Source organism: Arvicanthis niloticus, chromosome 21 (genome assembly GCF_011762505.2).
Source record: "Arvicanthis niloticus isolate mArvNil1 chromosome 21, mArvNil1.pat.X, whole genome shotgun sequence".
NCBI lineage: Eukaryota > Metazoa > Chordata > Mammalia > Rodentia > Muridae > Arvicanthis > Arvicanthis niloticus.
In genome coordinates, this window is record NC_047678.1 from 50,658,493 (window position 1) to 50,685,335 (window position 26,843).

Here is a 26,843-nt window from a genome sequence, read left to right on the forward strand (position 1 = left end):
CTCTGTAATACTGGCTTTCTGGTGTGTGCCATAGCTGTAAGTGCTGGAGCACCCTGGAGTGACCTTGATAGTTGGCTTAAAGCTGCAAACATACATGGAGCCTGAGCCCTGTGGACTTCTTTCCAAACTCCTCATTTCAGACATTCACTATTCCTAATACATTACAGACCTGCCTTATGAGGGAAGAGATAGTGTTTTGGATACCAGGGTATCTAGCCTCACAAGTCATGGCAGAGCCGCCTGCCTACTAGGAACCAGTTGAATTCCTTACATTTATATTGTTCTTTGAGATTTGCAACAGGCTGTGTGGCTTATTGCTTTGTTGTTAGTTTGTATTGCTATTTTTGCATCAGCGATAGACAAAAAGAGTCTTTTCATTCCCGTGTGAGCCTCTAGGTTCCATCCCCAGTATCTCCAAGAAAAAAAAAAGAAAGATGATTTAGGATGGGCTATAAAACTCTTTTAAAATCCAATTGTGATTACTTCTGCAGTTTAATATGACTTCTTCAACTTTGCATCCATAGCGAAACGCATGCGCTATGTATTAGTAAACCTAGTTCTAAATAGGTTCTGAAATTTGGTGAGTAGTGTGATCATTCTTCGCAAGCATGCCAGCTCCTATCATGTTTAGAACCCTGTGTTCTGAGGTACTCAAGTTCACACAGAGGAATTTGCTAAATAAATCCCTGGCAAGCTTCTGTAGCCGTAAATACTTTCAAGTAGAAATGGCAAAATACCTCACCCACATCAATACCTAAACTTTCGGAGTTTAGATCGCTTATCATCTGAGTTTTTAACTGCTGGCTTCCCCTAAGGTGCATGTCAATCACTGAATTTGACGGACTGTAACTCAAGTGTCTGAGGAAGACAGCAACCCAGTTAAGATAGCTGATTCCTCGGGACCCCACACAGGAAAAGTGAGACGTGTTCCAGGAACGGGCTGCTAAAAAGAAGTGTGTGGTTCTTGAGAACTGTGCACGGTGAGGGTAAACCACGAGTTTAAGTGCGCGGAGGGGGAAGGGCCGAGGGGACAGGGGTGACCGAGAGCGACCCACTCCACACACACTTACACCCCACGGAGCGGAGCGCACGGCTCGGTCCTCCGGCCGACAGGGGGCGCGCTCCGGTCCCGCGTGGCGCCGCGCCTGCGCTTCCTGCCCCTCCCGGTCCGGGATGCTGCTGCCGCTACTGCGGAGGAGCTGCTTCCCTTCCTCGACTCCCGGCGGCGGCGGCGGCGGCGGCGGCGGCGGCGCGGAGTGGGTAGAGGGTGCGCGGGGGCCCGGGGCGCGCGGACAGCGGCCCGAGCGCGAGCCGTATGCGTGCATGGATCCGAGCGCCGCGCTGCACCGGCGGCCCGCGGGCGGCGGCCTGGGCGCGGTCTCCCCGGCGCTGTCGGGCGGCCAGGCCCGCCGGAGGAAGCAGCCCCCCAGACCCGCCGACTTCAAGCTGCAGGTCATCATCATCGGCTCCCGAGGCGTGGGCAAGACCAGCCTGATGGAGCGCTTCACCGACGACACGTTCTGCGAGGCCTGCAAGTCCACCGTGGGTACGCCGGGCCTGTGGCGGGTGGGCCTGGGGGAGGTCGGGGCCCGGTCCCCGTCCCCGTCCCGGTGGGAGCTCTGACCCTCTCCCGGGGCCACGCTGAGCTATTCCACCGGTAGTCGGCCATTCCCGCCGTGGGCACTTTTGGCATCCGAGCTGCGCACAGTCCAGGTTCCCGTGGGAGCCCGACCCTCTTCCCGGGGCTAGACCGAGTTTTTCCGTGGCCCTTCCACGGCTGTCCGACCCCCTAGAGCTGCGACATTCCCTCCTGCAGCCTTCTCTGGTCATGAGGTCCAAGTGATGCATCCGCGGAAACTCCCGGTCCGTTACTCCAGCTCGCCCAGGAAAAACGGCTTTGTGAGCCGAAATTAGAGCCGAAGGCCACCCACCGGTGCAGTGCCTCCGGGGTCACCATCCTAAGCGGGCCGAACCTCGGAGCTTCACGGGCTGGAAGGATAGGCCAGGGTTTGCTTTCTCATTTTCCGTCTATTTTCGTGGTATACTGAAAAGAAGTTTACTGCAGAGACCGTTCGCGCGAAAGCTGCACTCCGGGTCTCTTTCTTGTTTTGTGCACAAATGTAGGGCAAAAGGATTTCGGCTGTGTTTATCCTTGACCTCAAATAACCGGGTAGACAGGCAAAGTGAGGACGGTTCCCCGGCACTCACCCGAGCTCGGTGAATTACCGGGAAATCCATGGGTAACGCTCCGGTTACCTTCTTCAGGATCTGGATTTGAAACTGCAAGGGAATGTTTTTGTGACGTTGGATAGACAGGCCTTGACATAGAGGTTTGTCAGGGTTATAGGAAACAGTTGTGCCCATGTATACGCCTGGAAAACTCTCATTTGGTGGACTTTATAGAAGACACGGAGTAATAAGCAGGAGAGACTGGACAGAATCAAAAGTTATGAATCCCAGCCCTCGGAAGAGGCAGGTAGTTTGAGGCCAGCCTGGTCTACACAGTGATTTCCAGGACAGTCAGGGTTATATAGATAGACCCTGTCTCAAAACAAACAAAGTCTCAGCTTGGAGGTTTGAAAAGCTAAATACTAATACACATATTTTCCGTTGTAACCATTGATGGTTCCCGTTTTGAGATGAGAATTCTGTAGAGAATTTTAGGGTCTTTCTTTTAGATCTTAATTAGTAAGTTGTCGAGTAATAAAACTACCAGAGTTCTAAGTACTTACAGGAAAACTAAACCTCCGATTTTCACACTGACTTAATTTCCTTTTTGAGTATGCCCCTTAATGCCTAAAAAAAAAAAAAAAAACCAGACCATTTTGGAAATATTTATGCTCCATCTACCCTGTTTGTTTTTTAAATGTTTGTCTTGGGGACATGTTATTAGAACCCAGTAACATAATTACACCCGCTGCAAATATCCAATCTTGGATCATAAGAGTATACAGGGAGTTATTAACCAGGAAATGAGGCTTATATTGTTTTGTTTCTGACATAAGTGCAGTAAGCTTGAATGCAGTTGAGAATTACCAGTTGTTTATAGCCCCACACTTACATATGCAAAATTGAAAGGTAAATGGTTATATTTAATGTGGAAGGGAAATTGGATAACAGCACTAGGAAGTGGGGTGAGGTTTTGGAAGGGGTGGAGAGAGCTGCCCTTCAGGACAACACACCCACATTCTAGGAAGGTTTCCTAAGGCAGGCACATAGAAGTGTCTGCTTGGAGACCTGACCTGGCCTCCTGAGAAAAGTGGGCCTGCTCTGTGAACTTTCCCCTTGTTGGCAAAGTGAAACTAGCCTGGGACATCATGGGATTACATAGACTATGTGGAAATGAGTGGAAACAGGCCTCAGTACACACATAATTATATCTACACGTACACAGGTGTCTACCCACACTGAGGGTGGCTGAATTTTTTTCCTTGAATGTTTTTGTTTACTTCATATGCAACCTAAAGTAACTAATTTCAGTAATTGTTTCTTGTTGTGGGGAGTTCAGAGAAAGATGGTGGAGAGTTCAGAGAAAGACCATAGCTTTAACGAAAGCCTGAAGACACTAAATGCTAACAGGTGCCTCTCTAGCTCCTGCCTCTGAGTGGCGGTTTTTTTTTTTTTTTTTTTTTTTTTGTTTTTTTTGTTTTTTTTGTTTTTTTTTTTTCAAGCAAGCCTGTGGTTTGTTGAGCACCTGCTGTGTGTTGGGTGTTGTGCTGCCTGTGGGGTAATGTGGAAGCCTAGCGTGGGCTCAGTGTGCAAGTGGTGCCAGTAGGAGCTAGATTACAGTGCTCAAGGGGAGGACGAACAGTGAAGAGTACTTAACTCGCAAGCCTCCTGGCTGGGGCCAAGGGCTTGTTAGAGGATTCCTTCCCACGGAACCGTGTGGAGCCAAGTTCATTCCTTAAATTCCTTTAGAAAATGCTGTTTAAATATGACCCTAGGTGTGGTATATCCTTGTAGCTACTGTTTGCACGGAGCTCATAGGTCTTCCTGTGGCCTGTTTTCTAGTTCCTTCTCATCCTAGTACAAAGAGCCCCACAAAGAGGAGTGCCTTCCCTGATGTTTTACTAGGTCAAGGCTGCTTCTGGAAGAGACCACAGTCCCTGAGCATGTGTACATCAAGATGGGTCACAGAAGCGAGGACATGGCCCCTGTCATTCAGAAGCTAGAAGGCGGGCTCCTGAAACAGACCTTTGACGGGAAATCAGACACCTGTGTGACAGGAAATAGTGGAACTCCGTAGGATCTGTGGTGGTAGATGAATGTAAAGTTTGAATCAGTGAGATGTTGATATTTTTATTGTTATGATTAATAATAGGGCATTATTGGGTTTAAAACACAGAATTCACAAGGACGTGAAAAGCTACAGTGTTTCAAATCATTTAATGGAAATTATCATGATTTTTCAAGTAGATTTGTATTTGCAGAATTGAATTGGTCTGATACAACTGGAATAATCAGCCAGTGCTGATTATTAATAATTAATAAAGGGGCAGTGTTTATGAAGATAGAAAGGTAGGAAAAGAAAGCTTGTTTGCTGTAGACATCAGTACCCATCTGAGCTCACAGGCTCCTATGCCAGTTTTTCTAGTTTCCTCTTTGCCTAGACTAGTGGTTCTCAACCTTCCTAATGCTGTGACCCTTTAATACAGTTCCTCATGTTGTGGTGACCCCCCCCCCCAACCATAAAGTTATTTTTGTTGCTACTTTCTAACTAATTTTACTACTGTTAGGAATCATAGTGTAAATATATGATATGCAAGATCTCTAATATTCATAATGACCCCTGTGAAAGGGTCATTTAACTCTCAAGGGTTCTTGGCTCACAGGTTGAGAACCTCTGGCCTAGACAGTGTCTGACATACTCATCCACTTTCCTTCCCTGGATACCTGTGTTGTTGTAAGCATATTTTATGTGCTGTGACTCCCTAGGTATGTGCAAGTTTACATGATCACTCTCTGGGTGGAAAATAGAAGAGCGGTTCTGAATTCCTGTTCTGTCTTCCTTGTACTGAATCCCCTAAATTTAGTATAAATAACTTTTTTAATGTATAGCTTAGGGCTTGATGGTTGGCTCTGGTTAAGCGCACCCGTTCTTACAAAGGATTCGGGTCCGATTTTCAATATCCTCATGGAAGCTCACCACCTCCTCAGGCACCAGGCATACATGTGGTACACAGACGTACAAGCAAGCAAAATACACATTAAAAATAATAAATTAGCCAGGCAGTGGTGGCGCACGCCTTTAATACCAGCACTTGGGAGGCAGAGGCAGGCAGATTTTCTGAGTTCGAGGCCAGCCTGGTCTACAAGAGTGAGTTCCAGGACAGCCAGGACTCTACAGAGAAACCCTATCTCGAAAAAAATTAATAATAATAATAATAATAATAATAATAATAATAAAGTAAATAAGAAAGAAAAATTCTGTTCAAATAGAAGTATAGTTTTGCCGGGCAGTGGTGGTGCACACCTTTAATCCCAGCACTTGGGAGGCAGAGGCAGGCGGATTTCTGAGTTCGAGGCCAGCCTGGTCTACAGAGTGAGTTCCAGGACAGCCAGAGCTACACAGAGAAACCCTGTCTCAGATGGTTCAGTGGTTAAGCGTGTTGCTGTTCTTGTAGAAGATCAGAGCTTGTGTGCCAGCACCCACATGAGGTAGTTCATAACTTCCTGTAACTCCAGCTCCAGGCTGATTAGACATTCTCCTAAACTACTGGAGTAAATGACTTTCCTGTAGTATTTATAAGGCATGTGAGACCTAAGTGTTGTGTTTAGACTTCTGTCTAGGCTCTGTGGTTTCATTATGTGTATGAAAATGTTCTAAAACTTTTGGAACACAAGTAAATTGATGTAAGGCTGTCTAAACTAGAATCTTGTTATTTCTGGACAGTATAATTTCCCCTTAAAAATGCTAGAGACTGCCATGGGGTCATCAGTTCTTTTATTTTGCCAAGTAAGTACATTTTAAAATCCCACCGTCACTAGCTGAGAGAGAAAGAGAAAGAAGAGAGGAGGAGGGGAGGGTGAGGAATGAGAATGAAGAAGATAGAAAAAATTGGGAAAGATCAGGTAGCAGATTTAAAGCTCTTTGGATTTCCCTCTGAGGATCTCTGACCTCTGCAGCAATACTTAAAGCTTCCCAGCCCCACCTTTGAAAAGGTCTCATAGCAGAAGACTATGCACTGCTGAGTTTAAGTTCCAAGGCCTGGTCTCAGAAGACAACTAAGTACTTAGAGGCGATGCAAACTGATTGGCCGTAGTCCTTGTGTTAATACCTTCCTGGATGTCTTTGCTAGATCATGCAGGGATGGGATATGCCTCAGCTACAGGGGCCAGGCCACCCTTGCTGGAATACTTGAACTGACAACAGAATTGAGGGCCCATAAAACAAGTGAATGACTAAGTCCCTGCAGAAATGGCTATCTGGCTTGCCTGTAAATGTCAGCATAGATGTCTAACTTCACCTAGAAGTTTCAGAATGCGTATGGAAGAAATTGGCTCTTCTGCTCTTTAGTCTGGGACTTTTGTTTTTTGAGACAGAGTTTCTCTGCAATGGCTGTCCTGGAACTGGCTCTGTAGTCCAGGCTGGCCACTAATTTACAGAGATCTGCCTGTCTCTACCTCCCAAGTGCTGGAATTAAAGTCATGTACCATCACATGAGGTTTAGGTGAGAAGAGTCAAGATGAACTTACTATTCTGGCTTAAAACTTGAAGCTGATTTTATTTTGTTTGCACTACTGTACTTAAAGTGCGGTCTTGCAAACCATCTACTGAGAATTGTTGAGAGGGGGTGCTAGAGAGGTGTCTCATCAGTTAAGAACGCTGGCTGCTCTTCCAGAGGACCTGGATTCAGTACTCAGTACCCAGAGAGCCTGGATTCAATACTCAGTATCCACATGGCAGCTTACAACCATCTGTATACAACTCCAGTCTAGAAGATCTTACGCCCCCTTCTGACCTCAGAGAGCACCAGGCATGCATGTGGACCACAGATAACACATGCAGGCAAAAACACCCATGCACATAAAATAAAACACACAGAGAGAACTAGGGAAGAATGTCCATAATTCCCTTCCCAAGCATCAGAAGAACAACACAGCCTCCCGAGTCACCCTATCCCCTGCCAGAGTGATGTACCGTGACAACAGGAAGAATTGAGAGTGAGTGGAACTGAGGTTTGGGTCACCGGCCCAGGGAGTAGTGGTCCGCTGTTATTGGGTTTATTTAAGTGGGTTAGTGTAAGCCCACAGGCTTGTGCAATGTCTGCTCTGTGACACCTGGTTATCTTTCTGTCTACTTAAAAGCTATCTTTCAGAGAAAGGCTATAGATTTTGGAGTCAGTTTTATAGGGAAAATAAAAAATCTGGTTAGACCTGGCCCCCAAACTTCCCCTTTGTTTCTGCTTCTCACACAGAAGAAGGTACGTTTTTTATTATGCCTCTATTTATTATGAGGTCAGGGTAGAAAAGGCCCCTGTTCCAGCCTGTAGAGTCAGCCAGAAGCAGTCTGTTGGAAGCCCGGGAACGGGCTGGAGACGCAAAGAGGCTCCTTTGAGAATGATCAGTGAGAGATGTTTTACTGCCTAGGCATCAGATAAGTTGTTCCAACTAAACTTTGGCTTGAACCAGGAAAGAAGACATGGCTTTGTACAGTAGTCACTAAGCAGGTATTTTTGAGGTGTTCTGTGTATCTACATCACAGAACACCTCAAATTCTGGGAGCCGTTCAACTAGGGCACAAAGCTAACACCTGGCTTATCCTCTCAGAGGGGATGTGTGTCACAAAGAAACTGGCAGTTCAGTGTAAGAAAGAGTGAGAGCTGCTGTGTCTCATCAGAGCGAAGAAATTGATCATTTACCTGTTTTCTTTCTGTTGTACAGCTTTGATGTTGGAAAAACAACTGGAAAACAAAAGTATATACAGACCAGCTACCCTAATCAAGTGTGGCTATGTTGGTACTTAATCCTGGAAAGCCAGGAAGCAACAATACAGACCTAACAGGAACCGTGTATGTGCGGCTGAAAGGTCTCCCTGTCCGTCCTCCTCAGTCTGACTCTGACAGGCTGCTGATTCCAGCCCTTGTGCTCCTAAGTTTACTAAAAGTAAAACAAGCTCCAGTGGACCTCTGGCGGGTGGGCATGGAGAGCCTTCCTGTCCCTGGACCTTCTTAATGGAGAAACCTCTGAACTCTGCCAGAAGCCCATGATGTCACCATCCCGTCATGTTTTTGTAGAGTAGGAAGTTAGTTCTCTCCTGTTCTTAACTAAAATAAAATGGAAACCAGTAGTCTTTTTTTTTTCCCCCTCAAAAAGAGAAGCTCTTGTCGATACTTCAGCCATAATGGCCTTTCTCTATGCTGGGGAGTTTGGTAGGTAGTACCTGGACTTCATTGTGACTAATGCTTCTTAAAGCAGACCACTCCCCTCAGGTCCCTCGTACCTTAAAAGAGGGTTGCAGGAGGCCGGGCATTGTGTTGTGCGCCTTTAATACCAGTACTCTGGAGGCAGAGACAGGAGGATCTCTGTGAGTTTGATGCCAGCTTGATCCACAAAGCCAGTACCAGGACAGCTAGAGCTATACAGAGAAACCCTGTCTTGAAAAAATTCAAAAAGAAAGAAAAGAAAGAAAGAAGGGTGGGTTAGGGGGAACCTTCTGCTCTTCCAGGTTTACAATGTAGGAATAAACGGGGTACCATGTCTTAAGTACCTGGCCCAGAAAGGTAATCCATCATTCTGTTTTCTATATAAATGCTAAAATGCAGAATCTGTACCCTTACGATGTACACAGTGTGTGTGTACATCGTAGAGTAAGAAATAGCAAGTGTCAGGCACAATCCTGGTGAAGTCAACCACCTCACAATGCCTGCACTGAGCCTCAGTGAAGCTGGTTGAGCACCTGGCTTTCCCCAGCTCTTTCCCTCTGTAAATGTTTTCTTCCTCTCTTGAGTTAGAACTAGAGTGGTCTGTGGCCCAAGGAGTAGCAGACGCCCACTGGTGTCAGGTTTCATTTATTTGTGTATAATAAAGTTCACTAAAGGGATACACGGCAATGAAATAAGACACATTATGCTCTTAGAGTAGAACCTGGACCACAGCAAACACCAGAACAGTTCTTGGTCCTTTTACTTACAAAGGGAGAAGCACACCATTTTCTGAGATTCTTCCTCTGTACTCCCGTGAAAACAGAACTCCCTCCAGGAGGTGTGGGCACTCAGCAATCCCCACTTCCCCTGCCCTATGCTGTGTAGCTGTGGCTGTGGTTGCTCTGGCTATTGGTTCTTGTAGCTGTGTGTTCTCCTATGTGCAGCTGTGTCCTTTGTTTTGTGAGGGTTGAGGGGGTGGGGGTGGGGGGGAGTCGTCCCAGGGTGGTTTGCATTTGTCAAGGCCAGAATGAAAGAGAAGGCAGAGCTGCAGATGGACCTGTGCTGTCCACAGTCCAGAGAGCTTGTGTAACGAAGCATGGTCCGTTTACACTGCCGCCTTTTAAAACATTTATTTTATGTATGTGGGTGTTTTGCCTGCAAGTATGTCTCTGCAGTGCATGTGTGCAATACTCTTAGAGGCCAGAAAAAGCTGACAGGTCTCCCTGAAGTGTAGTTGCAGATAGTTGCAAATTAACATGTAGATGCTGGGAACCAAACTTGGGTACTCTTTGAGAGAAGCCAGTGCTCTTAAACCACTGAGCCGTCTGTCCAGCCCTCCCCCATCCCCAGTTATGCTCTTTAATGGTGTCTTTTCAGAAATGATCACAAGATTTCATAATTAGAATATTATTTTTAGTTTTACTGAATCCTCACAGTAACACAGCTTAGGGAAGAAAAATCAGCCAAATCTGTGAGGTTTCACCCATAATGTACTTTCTGGGATTGATACAATGTTATTGTGCAGGTCCGGAGGCAGCAAGGCGCATCTCCCTCTCCTTCATGGTGTGCAGGCTCGACTCACCCCTACTCTTCTCATGGGCCATGCAGCTTGGGCAGGAAACACATTTCCTTTAACAATAGTAGATAGAGCTGTCTGTCACACACTTAGTGCCTCCCACCCAGTGTTGGGTTTGCCTCTATGGTCTTGACACCTCTCTTAGTCTCTCACCATCAATGCAGGGATATAATGTCCAAAGTGGCTGACATTGTTTGTCTAAGTACTGTGCTGCAACTATAGTGTCACAGCCTTTTACATGGAGACCTGTGTCAGAGCCCGGGACTCCATAGCTGTGTTAATGTTGGGTACATTCCAGTGCAGTCTGGGACAAGCTGAGGTCTTGGGTTGGCAGAGAAGCAAGGTGACCTACTGGACAGGGAATCGAGGAGGCTGCCTCTTATCAAAGACGTGGGCCCCAACGTTATTTCTTCTTTGGACAGGAAAGGAATGTGAAGAAAGAGGAGTCTGTATTTCTGCTGTTTTCATTTTGTACTTCTTAGGGCCCAGCAAAAGAAACAATGTTTTGGAAATGTTTTTCCTTCTGGCCTTCCTAGGCATCAATTCCTTCTGCTATGAAAGACCACCCAGAAGGAACAAAGAGAGGCTCGCTTCCTGAGGTGATAGGATGATAATGGGCCATTTGTAGAACATGCCATACATCTGATCTTATAACAACCTTCTGTTGTACACTCAAGTGTGAACTTGAATGCACACAAGTGTTAACTTGAATTCTGCTGCTGTTGTGTAAGCATGTGTTGCGTCATTTACCCCTCTTGTCTCTGATCCGATGTCCCCTGCAAGATGATAGGACAATGCCCACCTGACTAGGCTGCCATGAGCACAGGATGCTTTGGGGTGCAAGGCACTAGAAATGACAGATATAACTGTCATTGCTACTAAAACAAATGAAGGTTGAGCCTGAGCCACAGTACCTCAGAGACTGCATGCTGGCATTGGTGATAGGGAGCCTAACCCTGTAAGCTGAAACCTTTCTGGAAACATTGCTAAACTATTTTCAGATGATTTCTAAACAACTGTAAGCTTAAATGTGGGTCCCTGTTACCAGAGTAATCTACTTAGGGGCTAACCACTCCATGTAAGTGACGGGGAAAGTAATTTGTTACCATAGTGATTCCTGGGCTGAGTGTGGGCAATCTAGTAAAACTGCCTGTCCTTCACACAGTTATACAGGAAGTAAAATGTGTCTGCTCCCACACACACACACATTGGTGCCCAAGTGTTCATATCTGCTGCTTCCATTTCACATCTGTCTCCTTTGCCTCTTTAAAAACAAACAAACAAGCAAACAAACTGGTCAGTCCTGAATATCCCTAATTTTTCCTAAATTAGTCAGCATTTCTTCTTGAATACACAGCTTTTAATAGAGAAAAGAGGCCTACTGTGAGTCTGGGCAGGAAGCCAAGGATGCTGGGTCTTTGGGATTACACAGCCTATGGGTGAGGCCAGCAAAGAAAGATGCTGTAAGGGCCAGAAGAGTGCCAGACCCGGAACTGGGGTAGGAGTGGGGTAGATGTGGTCAGGGAAGAATCCTTGGGAAATCTAGGATTTAAAAGGTTTCTGGGCAGACAAGAAGGTTCTCTAAGAGTGCATGGCAGGGAAAGGCACTTTGTTGCCAAGTGTGTGGTGTATTAATGTGGGTCAGTGTGACCCAGGGCAGGGACTGTCCCCATTAAGCTGAAGGTTAGTGAGGAATGTCACTTGCCTGTTAATCAAGCCTCTAAGAAACAGGGTGACAGTCTCTTTGTCCCTTGAGTCCGTAGTTCTCCACTCCTGTCTCCGCTGACTGTCCCCAAAACTCCTGTAAACAGTTGAGACTGTTGATGACTTGCTGTGATTCATTAAGGACCATTACTGTTTCTGTGGCCTGCAGATGCTGCAGATACACAAACATGGAGTCAGTTTATACTTAGGAGGCGGGGTTTCTAGACATGTCCGATGGCATACTTGTATTAATACAAAGACGTGTATCCAAGCCATAGTTGGATTAAGTTTCCAATTATTACAAGCTACTTGGAGCCGTTGTTAGGTACAGTGCAGATGATTTTACTTAAAGGGGACAGTTTTGTGTTTTTTTTTTTTTGGTCTTTCAAGACAGGGTTTCTTTTTGTTTCTTTGGCTGTCCTGGAACTCACTCTGTACACCAGGCTGGCCTCTAGACCATAGAGATCTACCTCTGCTTCCCCAGTGTTGGGGTAAAGGTATGCTCCACCTGGCTCTTGTATTTATTCATCCATCCATCCATCCATCCATTTACTTATTTGCTTATTTATTTATTTTGGAGAGGGATAGTTTTAATGAGCTGTTACCATTTATAGACTTGGGTTTTTGTTTTTGGTTTGGTTTGGTTTTAGATTTACTTATTTTAGGCTATGAGTGGGTTTGCCTGCAGCACTTATGTGCACACAACTCCTGCCGGGGTCAAAAGAGGGCATTAGATCTCCTGGAACTGAAGATCCAGAAAGTTGTCAGCTGCCATGTGTGTGCTAGGAACTGAACCTGGGCCCTCCTCACTGAGAGCAACAGCTACACTTAGCCACATTTTGGCCCTGATTCATACACTTAGAGATTTAGCCACTTAACTGCACCGGGACTTTTCTGTCGCAGCCACGGTGTGGTTGTGGTCACACTGTGCGCACACTCAGTCCTTCTCAGTGGCTGAGCAGATTCCTTGTCCGGTTCAGTATCTGCTACCCAGCTACATTTCCAGACTCTGAGGAGTATTAATGCCTGATCCTTTTGTTTTCGTCCGTTACGCTTCCTGGGTAGAGACATGATGCTCATGGAGAGCTACTAAGACAGGCAGGTTTTTCAAACCAGTTGAGAAGGCGTGGAGAGCACAGGACACGTGCAGGCCCAGCATGGCATAGCAAAGAAAACTGTCCCCAGGACACAGACAACCTGCACTGGCCTTGTGAAGGGTTCTGTCAGTCGACTGGAAGCAGACCTCAGGAGAGATGATGTCACTGGCCAATCCTCTTCAGTAAAAGAACATATTTACAAACATTTCGTCTTCCTTAACTCAGATTCTGAAAACATTCATTTGAAGTCGGGGAAGCGTAAAATCAAAGAGGCTGGAGGGCGGCTGTGTGTGAGGGCTCACCTTGGAGGCTGATAACCTGCCCCCTGGTATCCACACTGTACAGAAAATGAACTCCTTCAGATTGTCCTCTGACCTCCACTCTCACAAGCTACACAAACAATAAATTAAATAACAAGTAATTTTTAAAAGATGTATTTACTTATTTATTTTACACATATGAGTAAACCATCTTTATGCACACCAGTAGAGGGCCTCAGATCCCATTACAGATGGTTGTAAGGCACTATGCGGGTCCTGGGAATTGAACTCAGGACCTCTGGAAGAGCAGTCAGTGCTCTTAACCTCTGAGCCATCTCTCCAGCCCGTAATTTAATTTTTAAAAAGTGAAATAAAGCGGTCATGGCACCTTGAATTTGATCTATAATTCACATCACACAATTTTAGGGTACTATTTTAAAGGCAGTGGTTTGTCACCAGGATGTGCCTCTGACTATTAGTCAGAGCGGCAGTATGGTCATGCCTCCAAGGTGTCACTTTAAGGAGCTGCCACTTCCAGTGAGGCATTTAGGTATCTCGGACTACTCAGACCTGCTCCTTGCTCCTGGGTTCGCAGCTATGCCTGTGAACCAGTAGACTTTGGGAAGCAGTCAGCTGGAGAACTAAAAGTAGGGTTTTGTTAGTCAGCCTTGCCAGTCTGGTGTAAAGAATGTACAAGGTGTGGTGGCGCACACCTTTAATCCTAGCAGGGAGGGTCTGTAAGTTCAAGGCCAGCCTGGTGTGCAGAGTGAGTTCCAAGGAAGCCAGGGCTATTTATAAAGAGAGATCCTGATTCAAACAAAAAGCAAACAAATGTTTAAGAAGAAATACAGGAGACCTGTCTCCTTTATTCTACTGTGACATTTTATGTTCATGGAACTTTTGTGTCATATATCTAGGGACTGCCCACCAGCTCAATATTATAAACACGTCTTGTGTTGCTAATTTTAAAGCCAGTCACATGTCTTTCTGTTCATCTCAGATCCTCATCTGACCACTGCTGCCTCAGGTCCCAAAGTGGATGACCAGAGGACAGGCAGAGTCACTGTGTTGGCTGTGCTCCACCTGCACATGTCTGCTGCCTGGGATCGTCTGCCTGAGGCCTGGAGGCAGCTGGGGAGTAGACCCAGAAGGGAAATGTTTCCAGTACTTGTAGTCAGCGAGCATCTCATTTCTCTACTTGTAAATACTGTGTTTTTAAAAAGTGTGGCTTGAAATATTTTTTCTATAACTTAAAAGATGTCAGATGAGATATACAAATGAAATTTGGATTTTTTTGCAATTTATTTGAAGCTTACTGATCTTTAAAAAGAAAAATGTATGTGATGGTTTGGTTGCAGTATTAAAAATGAATAAAAATTAAAACTGAATATGCCAATCAGATGAGTAGATTTCTTTTTTGTGCTGAGCTCTTATTTTGTTATCCAGCCTGCCTCATGTGCGCCCCACCTCAGCCTTCTGAGGCTAGGAGTCCAGGCTGCCTACCTAACCTGGCTTACTATAAACATTTCTATAACAATTGTTCCTCTGTAATATACTGAGTCATGCACATTCTTACCAATACTAGTTGAGGGCTAACGATTTTAATATATTAGTAGCTTCTAGATTCAAACAAAGGCTGTTTAAAATCAGGAGTCATAAATTAGGTGCTAAAATAAGCTGGGGCTGGGGGTGGCTTCTAGGCTGCGTGTGTAGCTCAAGAAAGCCCTGCAGCTGCAGGCCTTTGCACACTGAGACCAAGGCACCCTTGACCTCTCACTTTTAAATTTTTGCGGTACCCCAATTCTTTTCGTTTTCTGAGAGGCACACATAAGAAAGACTCCTTGATACACTGTGTCTCACTATGTCTTTATTGCTTTGCTTGTATTCATTTGTTTTTCTCTACACATAAGAAGGGCTCTTTGATACACTGTGTCTTTATTGCTTTGCTTCATAGTCATGTGTTTTCTCTGCAGGTGTTGACTTTAAAATCAAGACTGTAGAACTAAGAGGGAAGAAGATTAGATTACAGATCTGGTAAGTAGCAGCCGGTCCCAGTCATGCCCTGTATGCTTAGCAGTCTACACACTTGGCCACTAAAATGAACCCCTGAGCCCTCTCACCTGCCTTCTTCCCTTCACTCCCTTTAAAATCAGATGAGCAGCACTTCCTGGGAGCCGCTCCTCCCTTCACACTTCATTTGCACATGAGTATTGTGCTATCATCCTGAGAGCTGCAGGAGCCTCTCTGCCTGTGTTTTCCAATCATTGACTTGTCTCCAGACTCCATCATTGAAGTGGTTGCATGATCGTTTGCCTTGCACTTGCCATGCAGCTCAGTGCTAGACCTCTTTGCTTGGCATGTACAAGGCCCTGGCTTTCACCCCCAGGGCTACTGCGTGGGAGGTGTGTCTTTGTGTATTTTTAAATTACTGCATGGTCTTCAAAAGATCCCAGTATGTTCATAACCCTATTGTGAGGTGGGGGAAACACATCACCTACACAAGCAGCTCAAGGGCCCTTGTGCTGGTGCAGTGTGGACATAGTACGGCAGGCGTGCGCTTTTTTGCTGGCTTGTGGGTGCCGTGTAACTGGGGCCTCTTCTGCATACCAGAAGGGGACCCAGAAACCCCATCCGATGAGAGAAGACCCTCAGTTCGGCGTTGGAACAGGAGGCCAGACCAGCTGTGTTCTAACAGTAGTCAGTGCTTAAATCTTCTCTTCCCTATTAACAACCTACAGTGGCAGCTAGAAGTACCCGACCAATGTTACTGGCCGCCTCTGTGGAAGAAAGGGCAGGGGTCTGGCCCATGTCCTTTAGTGGTAGCCCTGCTCGGCTGTTTGGAGAATGCATTGTGGTTCTCAAGACAGTGTTGCAGCAACACACTCAGCTTACTAACTCCTCTTGGCAGGTTGCCCTCAGCTCTGACTGTCTGTCCACCGTCTGTGTGTGTTTGCTTTCATCTGCGTTAATCGCTGCCGCATCTGTGGTATCACCGGTCATCTAACGCTTGAATGTTAGTGGCATGTCTCCATCCTTCATCCATGTCCTTGTCTGGGGCACAGCTGCAGCCAAGCCAGCCTTGCTCAACTGGCGTCCTGAGGTAATCACTTTCATTTGGTCATCTGCAACTGTGTAACCCACAGAAGGGCTTCTCGGGTTTTATGGTTTTGTTTTTAACAGTTTTACCTAAATACTTAGATAACAAAAAATAAGTATTTCTTACACTAGTCCACAAAGTAACAATCTTTGTATAGTTCATCGCTGTCCATAAGATTAGCTTTCATGGGCTGGAGAGAGAATGCTTAGCAATTAAGTCCACTGGCTGTTCTTCCAAAGGACCTGGAACCCAGATTCCCAGAACCCACAGGGTAGCTCACAGCTGTATAATTCCAGTCCCAGGGATCCAACACCCTCTTCTGACCTCCTTGGGCCCTAAGCACATACATAGTACACACATATACATGCAGGAAAAACACCCATAGACATAAACTTTTAGTCTCTAACATAAGCTGCTGTTTCTCACCGTAAGCTCCTTAAAGACAGCTTTTGAAGGGTTCAGGGCATGTCCACCTCTGTGACTACATCTGTGGCTGTTGTTCTTTGTCCTGAGAAGGGTAATGAAGGTAATATCAGATGTGTCACAGCTGGCTTGAGTGGGTGACAGGCAGATTATGTCCTGGGGCTGGCGAGTTAAGAGCAGCTATGCTCTTGTGAAGAACCTGAGTTTTGGTTCCCAGCACCCACACTGCGTGGCTCACAGCCTGTAGTTCCAGCTCTAGAACATGAGACATCTTCTGGCCTATAAGGGCACTCTCACCCGTATACGTAATTAGAGCACAGTTGCTTTTTTTTTTTTTTTTTTTTTTTTTTTTTTTTTTTTTTTTTTTTTTAGCTATATCTGAATGTTCAAGTCCCTTTTGTTGATTTGTCTGACCTCTCTTAGAGTGGCTTTGGGTCTGATCAGTTCCTGGCTTCCCTTAAGGAAACCTGGTCCATGAAGTTGGTTGTATATTCAGCCACACTCAGACCACCTTTCTCTTAGTCCCCAGAACTGTCCTCCGCCCTCTTGACCCTCCTGTAAATGTCTGCAGCTGTCGACATGCCACTGGTGACAGTCACTGGGGAAGAGCGGTGGTGTGTTCTGGGTTTACTAAAAAGCTAATCGCACACTTGTGTTGGATTAGTCCAGTGTTGAGTTAGGAAGCTCCTCCTTCCTTTTAAAACGTACCATAACGGGAGCAACTTACAAGAAGGATGGTCTGTGTTGGCTCATGGTTTAAGGAGGTACAGTCTTCACAGTGGAAAGGACGTGTGTTGGAAGCCAGCTGTTTGCTCCTGTCTCAGCAGCCCAGAAACAATGGGAATGTGGTGCTCAGCTGCCGCCTGCTCCTTGTTCCTGGCTTTTCAGGCCGAGTGCCCGGCCCACTGAGGTGTCACTTGTTCAGTACTGGGCTTACTGTTAGCTAAGTCTCTGTGCAGACATTTTCTTACAGCAGGCTGTGTGACTCACCAGTGCCCTGATCAAGTTAACAGTCCATCGCAACCTCTTTTTTCTGAAGGGATTTTCAGAGTGATCTTATTTCTATACTACACCGGCTGTATAATTAATCATGTCGTACTCAAAAGACTTTCTTCTGAAATATTAATTTAAAAGATAAGAAATGAGCCTGAGGCATAGCCCAGTGACAGAAATCATTTTTTACTATTTTGATAGTACAGACAGCATTGGGGTCAGGCTCCCTTTTTATTGTTTCTTTAATAAAAGTACAGATCGGACACTTTCTTCCAAAATCCTTGGAACCACTGGTGTTTGTAATATATTTGCATAGGCACAATGAAAATGACTTGCATGTGGGTCCCAAGTCTAAACATTTGTTTGGCATGTACTCGGAGATACATGTCTTTTTTTTTTTTTAATTTATTCATTTTATGTATGTGAGTATATGGTCACTATCTTTAGGCATGCCACAAGAGTACATCGGATTACAGGTGTTTGCTGGGAATTGAACTCAGGACCTCTGGCAGAGCAGTCAGTGCTCTTAACTGCTGAGCCATCTCTCCAACCCAAGATAGATAGTATTATACAGTATCTCTAGTCTGCCTGCATCTTTTGAGGTCACATGTAGAATTTTTCATGTGTGGCAGTGGCATGCTGGTACTCAGAAAGGTCTTGGAACATGTTTGGACTTGTAGATTGCAGGGACTCAGTGTCTATTGTTTGTCCTGCAGTCCAGGGAGATCCCAGGGCTGTTGTTGTTATACGTTTGTGTGTTGTCTGCTGTACCTTTTGTCACCAGCTGGAGCACCGTCTGAGGACAGGGGGACTGTTGTGCATAGGGCAGAGCTTTCCCTCCCTGGTTGCCACAGAGGAACTGTAAACAACTGTGATTCTTCTTGATTATTTGTCTTTGTGGTCAAACAAATGAAAAATACTGTACTAACGAGTCCTACACGTTTAGAACCTCCAGGCTTCAGTTGTCTGTCGTGGTTTAACATTACATATTGTCACTGACACCTTTTTAATTCCTTGATTGTGTTTAAAGCACCATTTTTCCTCAGTACTTAAGTATTTCTACTCAGTGTGTCACTAAAACAAAATGTGCCCAGTAGTATGTAGTTTCTTTAATTCTCTCTCTCTCTCTCTCTCTCTCTCTCTCTCTCTCTGTGTGTGTGTGTGTGTGTGTGTGTGTGTGTGTGTGTGTGTGTGTGAATATGTATACATGAGGGCAGATGCCTGTGCAGCTCAGAAGAAGGTGTTGGATCCCCTGGAGCTATGGTTATAGGCAGATTTGAGTATTGGGAACCAAACATGGGCCCTCTGTAAGAACAGTATGCATTCTTAACTGCTGAGTCATCTCTCTCAAGTTACTGTGATGAAATGGACCTGAAGCCTTTGAAATACGTCTCCTGCCTTGAGACAGGAAGTAGGATTGACAGGTTGGTTGGCAGGCCACGTCATTATCCATGAACCCAGTCATCACTGTAGGGGTCAAGTTGTAGTCATCAACTGGTATTAAGGATGCCCCCAGGTTTCCCTTGGTCCTCTGCTTGGAAGAGGTGGTGCATTTCATATTAAAGTTGGTTCCCTGTCCTGCAAATTAGTGCCACTTACATGAATGTATTAGCAAATAAAAATCTTTGAACCAAGGCTGGAAAGGTGGCTCAGAAGTTATGAGCACACATTGCTCTGTTGTTGCTGTTGTTGTTGTTGTTGTTGTTGTTGTTGTTGTTGTTGTTGTTGTTGTTGTTTTGAGAAAGAGTCTCATATGCCCTGGAACTCCCTCTGTAGACCAGGCTGGCCACAAACTGAGAGATGCGCTCGATGCCTTTGCCTTCCGAGTTCTGGGATTGAAGGCGTTTGTCACTGTGCCTAGCTGCCACTGCTCTTCCAGAGGACCCACATTCTGGTTCCTTTCACCAAGTCTGGTTCCTTTTACACAGACCTGTAACTCTGCCTGCATGGGGTCTGAAGCCTCAGGCACCACATTCAGGTACACAGACAGACATTGTACATACACTTACATGCACATAATTAGAAATCTTTTTAAGTATTGTATTACAAGACTGGAAAAAATGGAATTTCAGGAATTTTTCAGCTTGTACCAGAAGCAAAGACAGAAATGAGGATAAGACCCCATGACAGCAAAACCCAGATTTTCAGCAGTGAGATCTTTATCATTACAATGAAGACTCCTCTTCCCAGAGGTGAAGGTGGAGAGAGCGTGTATGGATTTTCTGTATCTTCCCAGCATCATGCAGTTGTTGTCAACAGTTGATTATCTTATAACCATCCAGTGTTCTTCTCATGGCCCTTTGTGGAAGATAGAGAGAGAGGGCCCTGCAGTTAAGATCACTTGTTGCTCTTGCAAAGGAAGCAGGTTTGGTTTGGTTCCCAGTACCCACATGGTGACTCAACCATCCCTGACTCCAGTTCCAAGGGACTTGATGCCTTCTTTTGACCTCCACAGGTACCAGGCACATACAAGGTACATGTACACACTTGCAGCAAAACATTCATACAAATAAAATAAACCAATATTTAAAATTTTAAATAAATAAAGTGGCTCTTTACTGATGTGCAGTAGGTAGTTAGCTAATAACTCATTGAAGGGAATCAACGTTTCTCTTTGCCTGCTGCTCAGTCATGTGTGGTTGACACAGTTTAGCATATAGTACCTTTGAGGGGTAGAAAATAACCTGAGTATTTGGGGGCATGCAGATTAGTCATTCTAAGGACTGTTTTTCATGCTGCAGGCATTCAGAGTCAGGTACCAAAAGCAGGTCAGGGGGTGAGCTTCGGAGGGGAGTGGGAACTGAGGGGGTTTGTAGGTGCTGCGTCTCCCTGTTGTTTTGAAGACACACATGACCCCATGTTTTGATGTCCTGACATTCCTGTTGTGACTTTCTGATGGAGCGTGGCAGGCTGGAAAGGTTGTTGATCTCAGTGGGTAATCTGTCTCCATTCGTGCAGTTTAGTTGTGAATCCATATACCGTGTGTCTCCTAATGGTGTAGATCAGCCTGACCTTTTCCTCGTCCACCTGTAAGGCTCAGAGGAGAACCACCCTGCATCCCATCCCTTGGGGTGGAGAAGTACACAGCAGGTGTTTGCACTGGAAGGTGGAGTTGGCTACCTTGGTGGTTTTGAGAACTGATTTTTACTGCTGTTTCCTAGGGACACAGCAGGGCAGGAGCGATTTAACAGCATTACCTCAGCCTATTACAGAAGTGCCAAGGGGATCATACTTGTGTATGACATCACCAAGAAAGAGACGTTCGATGACTTGCCAAAGTGGATGAAGATGATTGATAAGGTGAGCATCATATTCCCCGTCACGGCCTTCAGCCTGTGTGTGCCTCACTGTTAAAGGGAACAGAACATGCAGCATCCACAGTGGACTGAAGTCATCTAAGCCATACTGCAGCCTCGCTACAGACTGGGCACTGGTGGGATACATTACACATTCCAGTCCCATGGACTGCATGGTTTCAAAGCCCATCCTCACTCCTGCTCTTTCTGCTGCTTCCTCAGAGTTACACTCAACAGGAAAGGTTGTGTGGACACTCTGTAGTTGGGGTGCCCGTGGGTGACCCAGGGGTCTAGTCATCCTCAGCATGGACGTCTTTTGGTTCCTCATTTTGAACAAGAGATTTCCTTTGGCTGGATATTGAGTTCTTACTCAATTTTGAATGAAGAAAATCCTGGTAATGTGAACTGTGTTTTCCTCCTTGAAATGTGTGTAGCAAATGCACCTTTAGAAGACAGCACTTGGGATTGAAATGTGACCGTGTAGATACAGTTGGCCACAGTTTCAGAGGTTTTGTCCCCAATTCTTTTATGTTACAAGCACACATAAAACAGGGCATGTAAAATTGACTTCAGACCTGTGTTTGTATGTCTTACAGCTTCTGGAAAAAGTTCTTCCCTGGTTTTACAAGTTTTCAGTTGTGTCTCTTCACCGTGTGTTAGGGTGTAAGAAATAGGAGGGCCGGGCATGGCAGTAAACACCTTTAATTTCAGTGTTCAGGAAGCAGAGGTGGGCAGATCTCAGAGAATCTGGGACAAGTCTGTTCTACATGACAAGTTCCAGGCCAGCCAGAGCTACACAGAGAATCTCAGTAACCAAAAAGAGTGGAGCAGAGACAGGCCTCTCCCTCCACCTGCTCTGCAGAGAGGAGGCCGTGAATGGAGAAGACCCTAGCCGGGCAGTGATGGCGCACGCCTTTAATCCCAGCACTTGGGAGGCAGAGGCAGGCGGATTTCTGAGTTCAAGGCCAGCCTGGTCTACAGAGTGAGTTCCAGGACAGCCAGGGCTATACAGAGAAACCCTGTCTCAAAAAACTACAAAAAAAAAAAAAAAGAAGAAGAAGAAGAAGAAGAAGACCCTAGTCCCAAACACACCTCCCCCAAATAGGTTTAGGGATATTTATGGGATAAAGAAGCAGATGGTCGAGGATGTGGGGAAATGATTGAAGGGAATTCGTGGTCTGCTCTGCAACTCTTCAAATGCAGTGAAGGTGGTTAACTCTAGAGGGCCCCTCATCTGAGGGGGAAGATGACATCAAAAGCCCATCCATCAGACTTGTGCATAGGCCCAAGTCAAGAGTCAGGGTTTAAAAAAAAAAAAAAAAAACCAAAAACCTTCAAATCCCTGAAAAAACTGACAGGCTAGCCATCATCCTGGGTCTGGTGAGAGGATTTGTCTGTCAAAGATGCTTGCTGCCAAGCCTACTAGTTGTCCTTTGACCTTTACAGACTTGCCACATGCAAACACACACACATACACACACACACACACACACACACACACACACACACAAAACACAGATGTAAAGAAAAGCCCTCCCTGGTTGTCCTTGAACTGAGAGTTCTGCTTGTCTCTGCCTCCCAAGTGCTGGGATTAAAGGTGCACACAACCAAGGCCATTAAGACCTATCATTTCTGAAATGCTTACCCTGAGCCAGGCTGTCCCATGTGCCAGCCAGTCAGGACAGTGTCTTGCTGCCTCCCACCCTCTCTCCTAGCCTCCAGAGTACTTTGACCATGGTTCCCCAGGTTCCTTCCATGCAGTCACTTCAAATGATGTTGTAGACGTACACATTTAGGAGTGAATTACTCAAGAGTGCTAACACTGTTTAAAGAGAACAATCCTGCTGTGCCTACAGTTTAAGTCCTTGCAGATAAATCTTTATTTTTTTCCCCCAATTGTAGAGTTAATGCTAACTTCATTATAGCACAAATATGTCACCAGATATTCTACAGGAGGGCCTTCCCGTGTCACTCAGTGTTCGAGAGCAGAAGGGAAGGCTTGCTGGTTTGTATGCTCTGTGCTTCACTCTGCCCGTTTTGTTGAACTTTGATTTTTACAGTTGGCCATTTTGAGTACATGGCTTTGCCTGTCATTTTAAATAATTTTCTTAACAGTTTTAAGAGTGGCTGGGGACAGGGACAAGGCCAGGGTCATTCTTGACGCCCCTCAGAAGGCACTTGCTAAAACACTGTCCAGCCCCAGGAGATGATGCTCAGATACAGTGGGAGAGAAGGCACAATAAGTAACAGGTGACAAGTCCTGAGCTTGCATTTGTCTGTCAGTACGTGATGTCTTTAAACACTCCCACAGTATGCTTCCGAGGATGCTGAGCTTCTCCTGGTCGGAAATAAGCTGGACTGTGAAACAGACAGAGAAATCTCCAGGCAGCAAGGAGAAAAGGTGCGTGAGTGTGGGTTCCCAGGCAGCGCCTGCCCTCTGCAGCCCTCTCAGAGCTCACTGGTGTGCCGCCAAAGTACAGTGGGTGCAGAGACTGTCCAGGCTTGCCCTTCCCATTGTTCACTTCCTGTTTTCTTCTTTGGGTTCATTTTGACGCAGAGGGCAAAAGCACATTAATATATACTGTATTATTATGTAAGTTGGCATTTTATACAGAACAAGTGTTTGGAGGTTATAAGATTTGGTTTCATGATTTTTATCTCTCCTGCCTTGGCTTTTACTAAGGATCTAATCATAGAGACACAGTGATACATTTTAAGTGTCAGATACATTGTACATTTAGACTCTTACACACATAATGGGATTTAAAGGTCTCTAGAGATCTGTTCTATACATTGCTGTTTACTTACGTGAATTCGCTGTCCCTATGAACTCAATATTTGAGCATAAATGAACCTACCCCCCCTTAGTGGTAAACCAGAGTCTGTGGTCCTGTCAGAGGTGCAGCCTGGCACACGCACACGGTGTGGGCGGCACCTCATGGTTAAAGCAGGCACGTGTCTTCTCAGTTTGCACAGCAGATAACCGGGATGCGCTTCTGCGAAGCCAGTGCCAAGGACAATTTCAATGTGGACGAGATCTTTCTGAAACTCGTTGATGATATTCTGAAAAAGGTAAAAAAAAAAAAAAAAAAAAAAGAGTGGGTGGGTAGATGGATGTGTCTGCTCAGCTGGCTGCCACGGTGGCTGTTGCTCATGCATGGGCTTGTGGAATCCTTAGAGTCGACAGACATTCTGTTTGCTTTGCCTTGAGATAGAATGTTCTGTGGTGAGTAAGGCTGTGAGAAGCTGGGCTGTGGCTCAGTGGTAGAGCATTTGCCTAGCTTCCTTGAGGCCCTGGATTCCTGGGCAGTACTGTGTACATAGATAGACTGGGCCTGAGAGTGTAGTGTTGTGTGCGGTCACGAGGCCCTGGGTTCAGTCTCCAGCACTATATGTAAATAAAGTTCCATGTTTATTTGACACTTCCTTTTCTTTTTCTTTCTTTTTTTTTTTTCTTCTTTGCCACAAGAATTAAGTTTAATATGGAGACCTTGAGCAGTGTGCAGTCTTCCTAGCTTAGAGAAAGGCCACTGCCACTTGCTTCCCTCAGGCCCCGCTCTCCAGAGAGAGTCCTTTGCAGAGGATGCTGGGCAGCCTGACAGATCAGCAACAGTTGGATGTCTTCCAGCCACTATTTAATGTTCACCAGAAAGGTGATTCTAGGAACTCTGAAACCACCTGAAATCGATAGATGACTCAGAGTAAAACAGCTGCAGCGTGTTTGTGGCATTTAATGACAGCTGTGGGTGTTCATTACAGACACAGTTTTTTTTTTTTTTTTTTTTTCCTTCTAGGTATTTTCCTCAGAGTTTCATTAAATTTGGCAGTGTAGAAACTTCAGTGCAGAGGGCTGTTAAGCACTAACCAAATATGTTACTAAGGCCCCAGGACCAGCCCGTAGAATCTCACAGATGTGACATGAATCAGAAGTTTCTAATGAACAGTTGTTTACGTACCTGGTGGAAGTTGCTTCTTTCTTTACACAACAGACCAGTTTTCCACTGAGTTTTCATCATAGTAGATTCTGTGCAAGGAAATGGTGGTTTTTATCATAGTGCTAGGAACCAAGCCTTGGGTCTTTTCACACATACTGGGCAAACACTTCTCACCGAGCTGCGTCCCAGCCTCTTCCAAAGAACCTTACAAAATACTTCCAAGGCTGAAGAGATGGCTCAGTGGTTAACAACACTGGCTGCTTTTCCAGAGGACCCAGGTTCTATTCTCAGCACCCATCTGGCATTTCACAACCATCAATAACTTCAGTTACCAGAGATCCAGTTCCCCATTCTGGCTTCCTTGGTTAATGGGCATGTGGTACCTAGACATACATGCAGACAACACACCCATACACATGAAATCAAAGTTTTTAAGACATTCCTGTCACTTGCAAGACTGAGGTATATCTGTGCTCTCTTCTCCTTTAGATGCCTCTCGATGTTTTGAGAAACGAGTTATCCAATAGCATCCTTTCCCTACAACCAGAGCCCGAGATCCCACCAGAGCTGCCTCCACCGAGACCACATGTCCGATGCTGTTGATTTGATACTCTGGAGATGGTGCAAGCAATTCCTAGAAGGGGGAAAACATTCTGTTCTGCACTACAATCACGTGACAATTTCCTTTCGCACTTTGTAACCCAAGTCAGCTATACACTAACTTGTAAATATGCAAATACGCAATCCTGGGTAAGGTTGGGTTATATAAGTTACACACTTCCCTTCAAATTATATTTCCTCATTACCCCAGTGTCTAGTGTGCACACACTGGGAGACGTAGTACTTCTAATATGAAGAATGGGAGAGAAGAAAGATGTAATATTTCTCAAGTACTATAAATGTCCTTGTTAATTACATTACAAGGCAGACACTCCAATGAGAATAGAGGACCTGGTGCTTCACTTGCTGTTTCAATGAAAATCTACAAAATGAAAATCTGAAGATTTTTTTTGAAAAGGAAGACATGACAACCGCCTTTTCTTTATTTATGAGGCTTTCTCCATGTAACATCTCAAGGTTTGGAGTGTCTTTGCCCCAAAGCAAAGCTCCCTTCACAGCCACCAGTGAAATTGCATATGGGCTAGTGAGAAGGTTTTCCTGGATAGGGGACTGGATTGGACTTGGTCCTGTGGCTGCAGAATCCTGGGGGTTGGTTTCCCATTGGCGGTGACCTGCTTTTAAGAATGAAAAAGAGTCAATAGAGAAAGAACCGAAGGGCTGGGATTGTAGCTCAGTGTTTGAGCATTTGTCCAGGATACATGAGTCTCTGGATTCAGTCCCCATCATCACAAGGAAAGAAAGAGATAAAGAAAAAGAAGCATTTTTGAAACTATAGAAAAGATTTTAAAATCACACTGCTGTCCTACACAAATCCTGTTTAAAGGGATTTTAGGAGTTACATTTTAGTATATCAAGGAAAATACATGCATTTGCCTAAACATTCTGTATCTTTGTAATGATGAACTTCTCCCCTTGATGGTGAAGCTTATTCCTATTAAGCCTAGACTGTGTTCGAGTTTTCTTGTTTTTTTTTTTTTCCTTGAGGGTTTTTTTTTTTTTCTGGTCTGATAAGGAATTTGTGAACTCTATCTTTGGTATATCTTTTATTAAACTGCACTGTTTTGTTTAGTCAAGGTAAATAAGTATGTATTTGAATAACTTGGCGTGTCTTGAGTGTTGTGGTATGAGAAGCATCGTGGTCTTTCTACACTAATGAAGTGCAAATAAAATTTTGTATTTATGAATGACAGTTGAATTTGCCATGTGTTTGTGCAGTTATAAGTTACACATGCCACAGTCTCTTTCACATCTTAATCTTCTGAGTGTTTTTTGGTAAGAAAAGCATGATGTGCTTGTTCTATGGAAAACACTGGCAGTTTCTGGAACTTTCAGCATGGATCTCTCACACAATCCAGCGACTCAGTTTCTAGGTTTGTGTGCACTCAGGAAGCAGATCGGGTATCAGACAAACTCTTCCAGCAGTGCCTATGGCACCAGTCTTCACAGTAGTGCAAAGTCAGGAAAACCCAGATGGC

The 26,843-nt window shown here is 45.2% G+C and overlaps 1 protein-coding gene across 1 annotated transcript; it reads left to right on the forward strand.

The window, feature by feature from the left end:
- Positions 1–1,158: 1,158 nt before the first annotated feature.
- On the forward strand, positions 1,159–26,557 carry Rab12 (RAB12, member RAS oncogene family). The gene is made up of 6 exons (XM_034484289.2): positions 1,159–1,546; positions 14,977–15,037; positions 20,678–20,816; positions 23,124–23,213; positions 23,780–23,884; positions 25,237–26,557. The coding sequence occupies exons 1-6, from the start codon at positions 1,174–1,176 to the stop codon at positions 25,348–25,350; spliced, it is 882 nt and encodes a 293-aa protein (XP_034340180.2). The 5' UTR covers positions 1,159–1,173; the 3' UTR covers positions 25,351–26,557.
- The last annotated feature ends 286 nt before the right edge of the window (positions 26,558–26,843 follow it).

Excerpts from the sequence above, each read along its gene's own strand:
- Rab12 (XM_034484289.2), top strand. The coding sequence starts at position 1,174 with ATGCTGCTGCCGCTACTGCGGAGGAGCTGCTTCCCTTCCTCGACTCCC. Across the intron at positions 15,038-20,677 it reads AAGATTAGATTACAGATCTG|GGACACAGCAGGGCAGGAGC; the intron begins GTAAGTAGCAGC and ends GCTGTTTCCTAG. Across the intron at positions 20,817-23,123 it reads GGATGAAGATGATTGATAAG|TATGCTTCCGAGGATGCTGA; the intron begins GTGAGCATCATA and ends ACACTCCCACAG.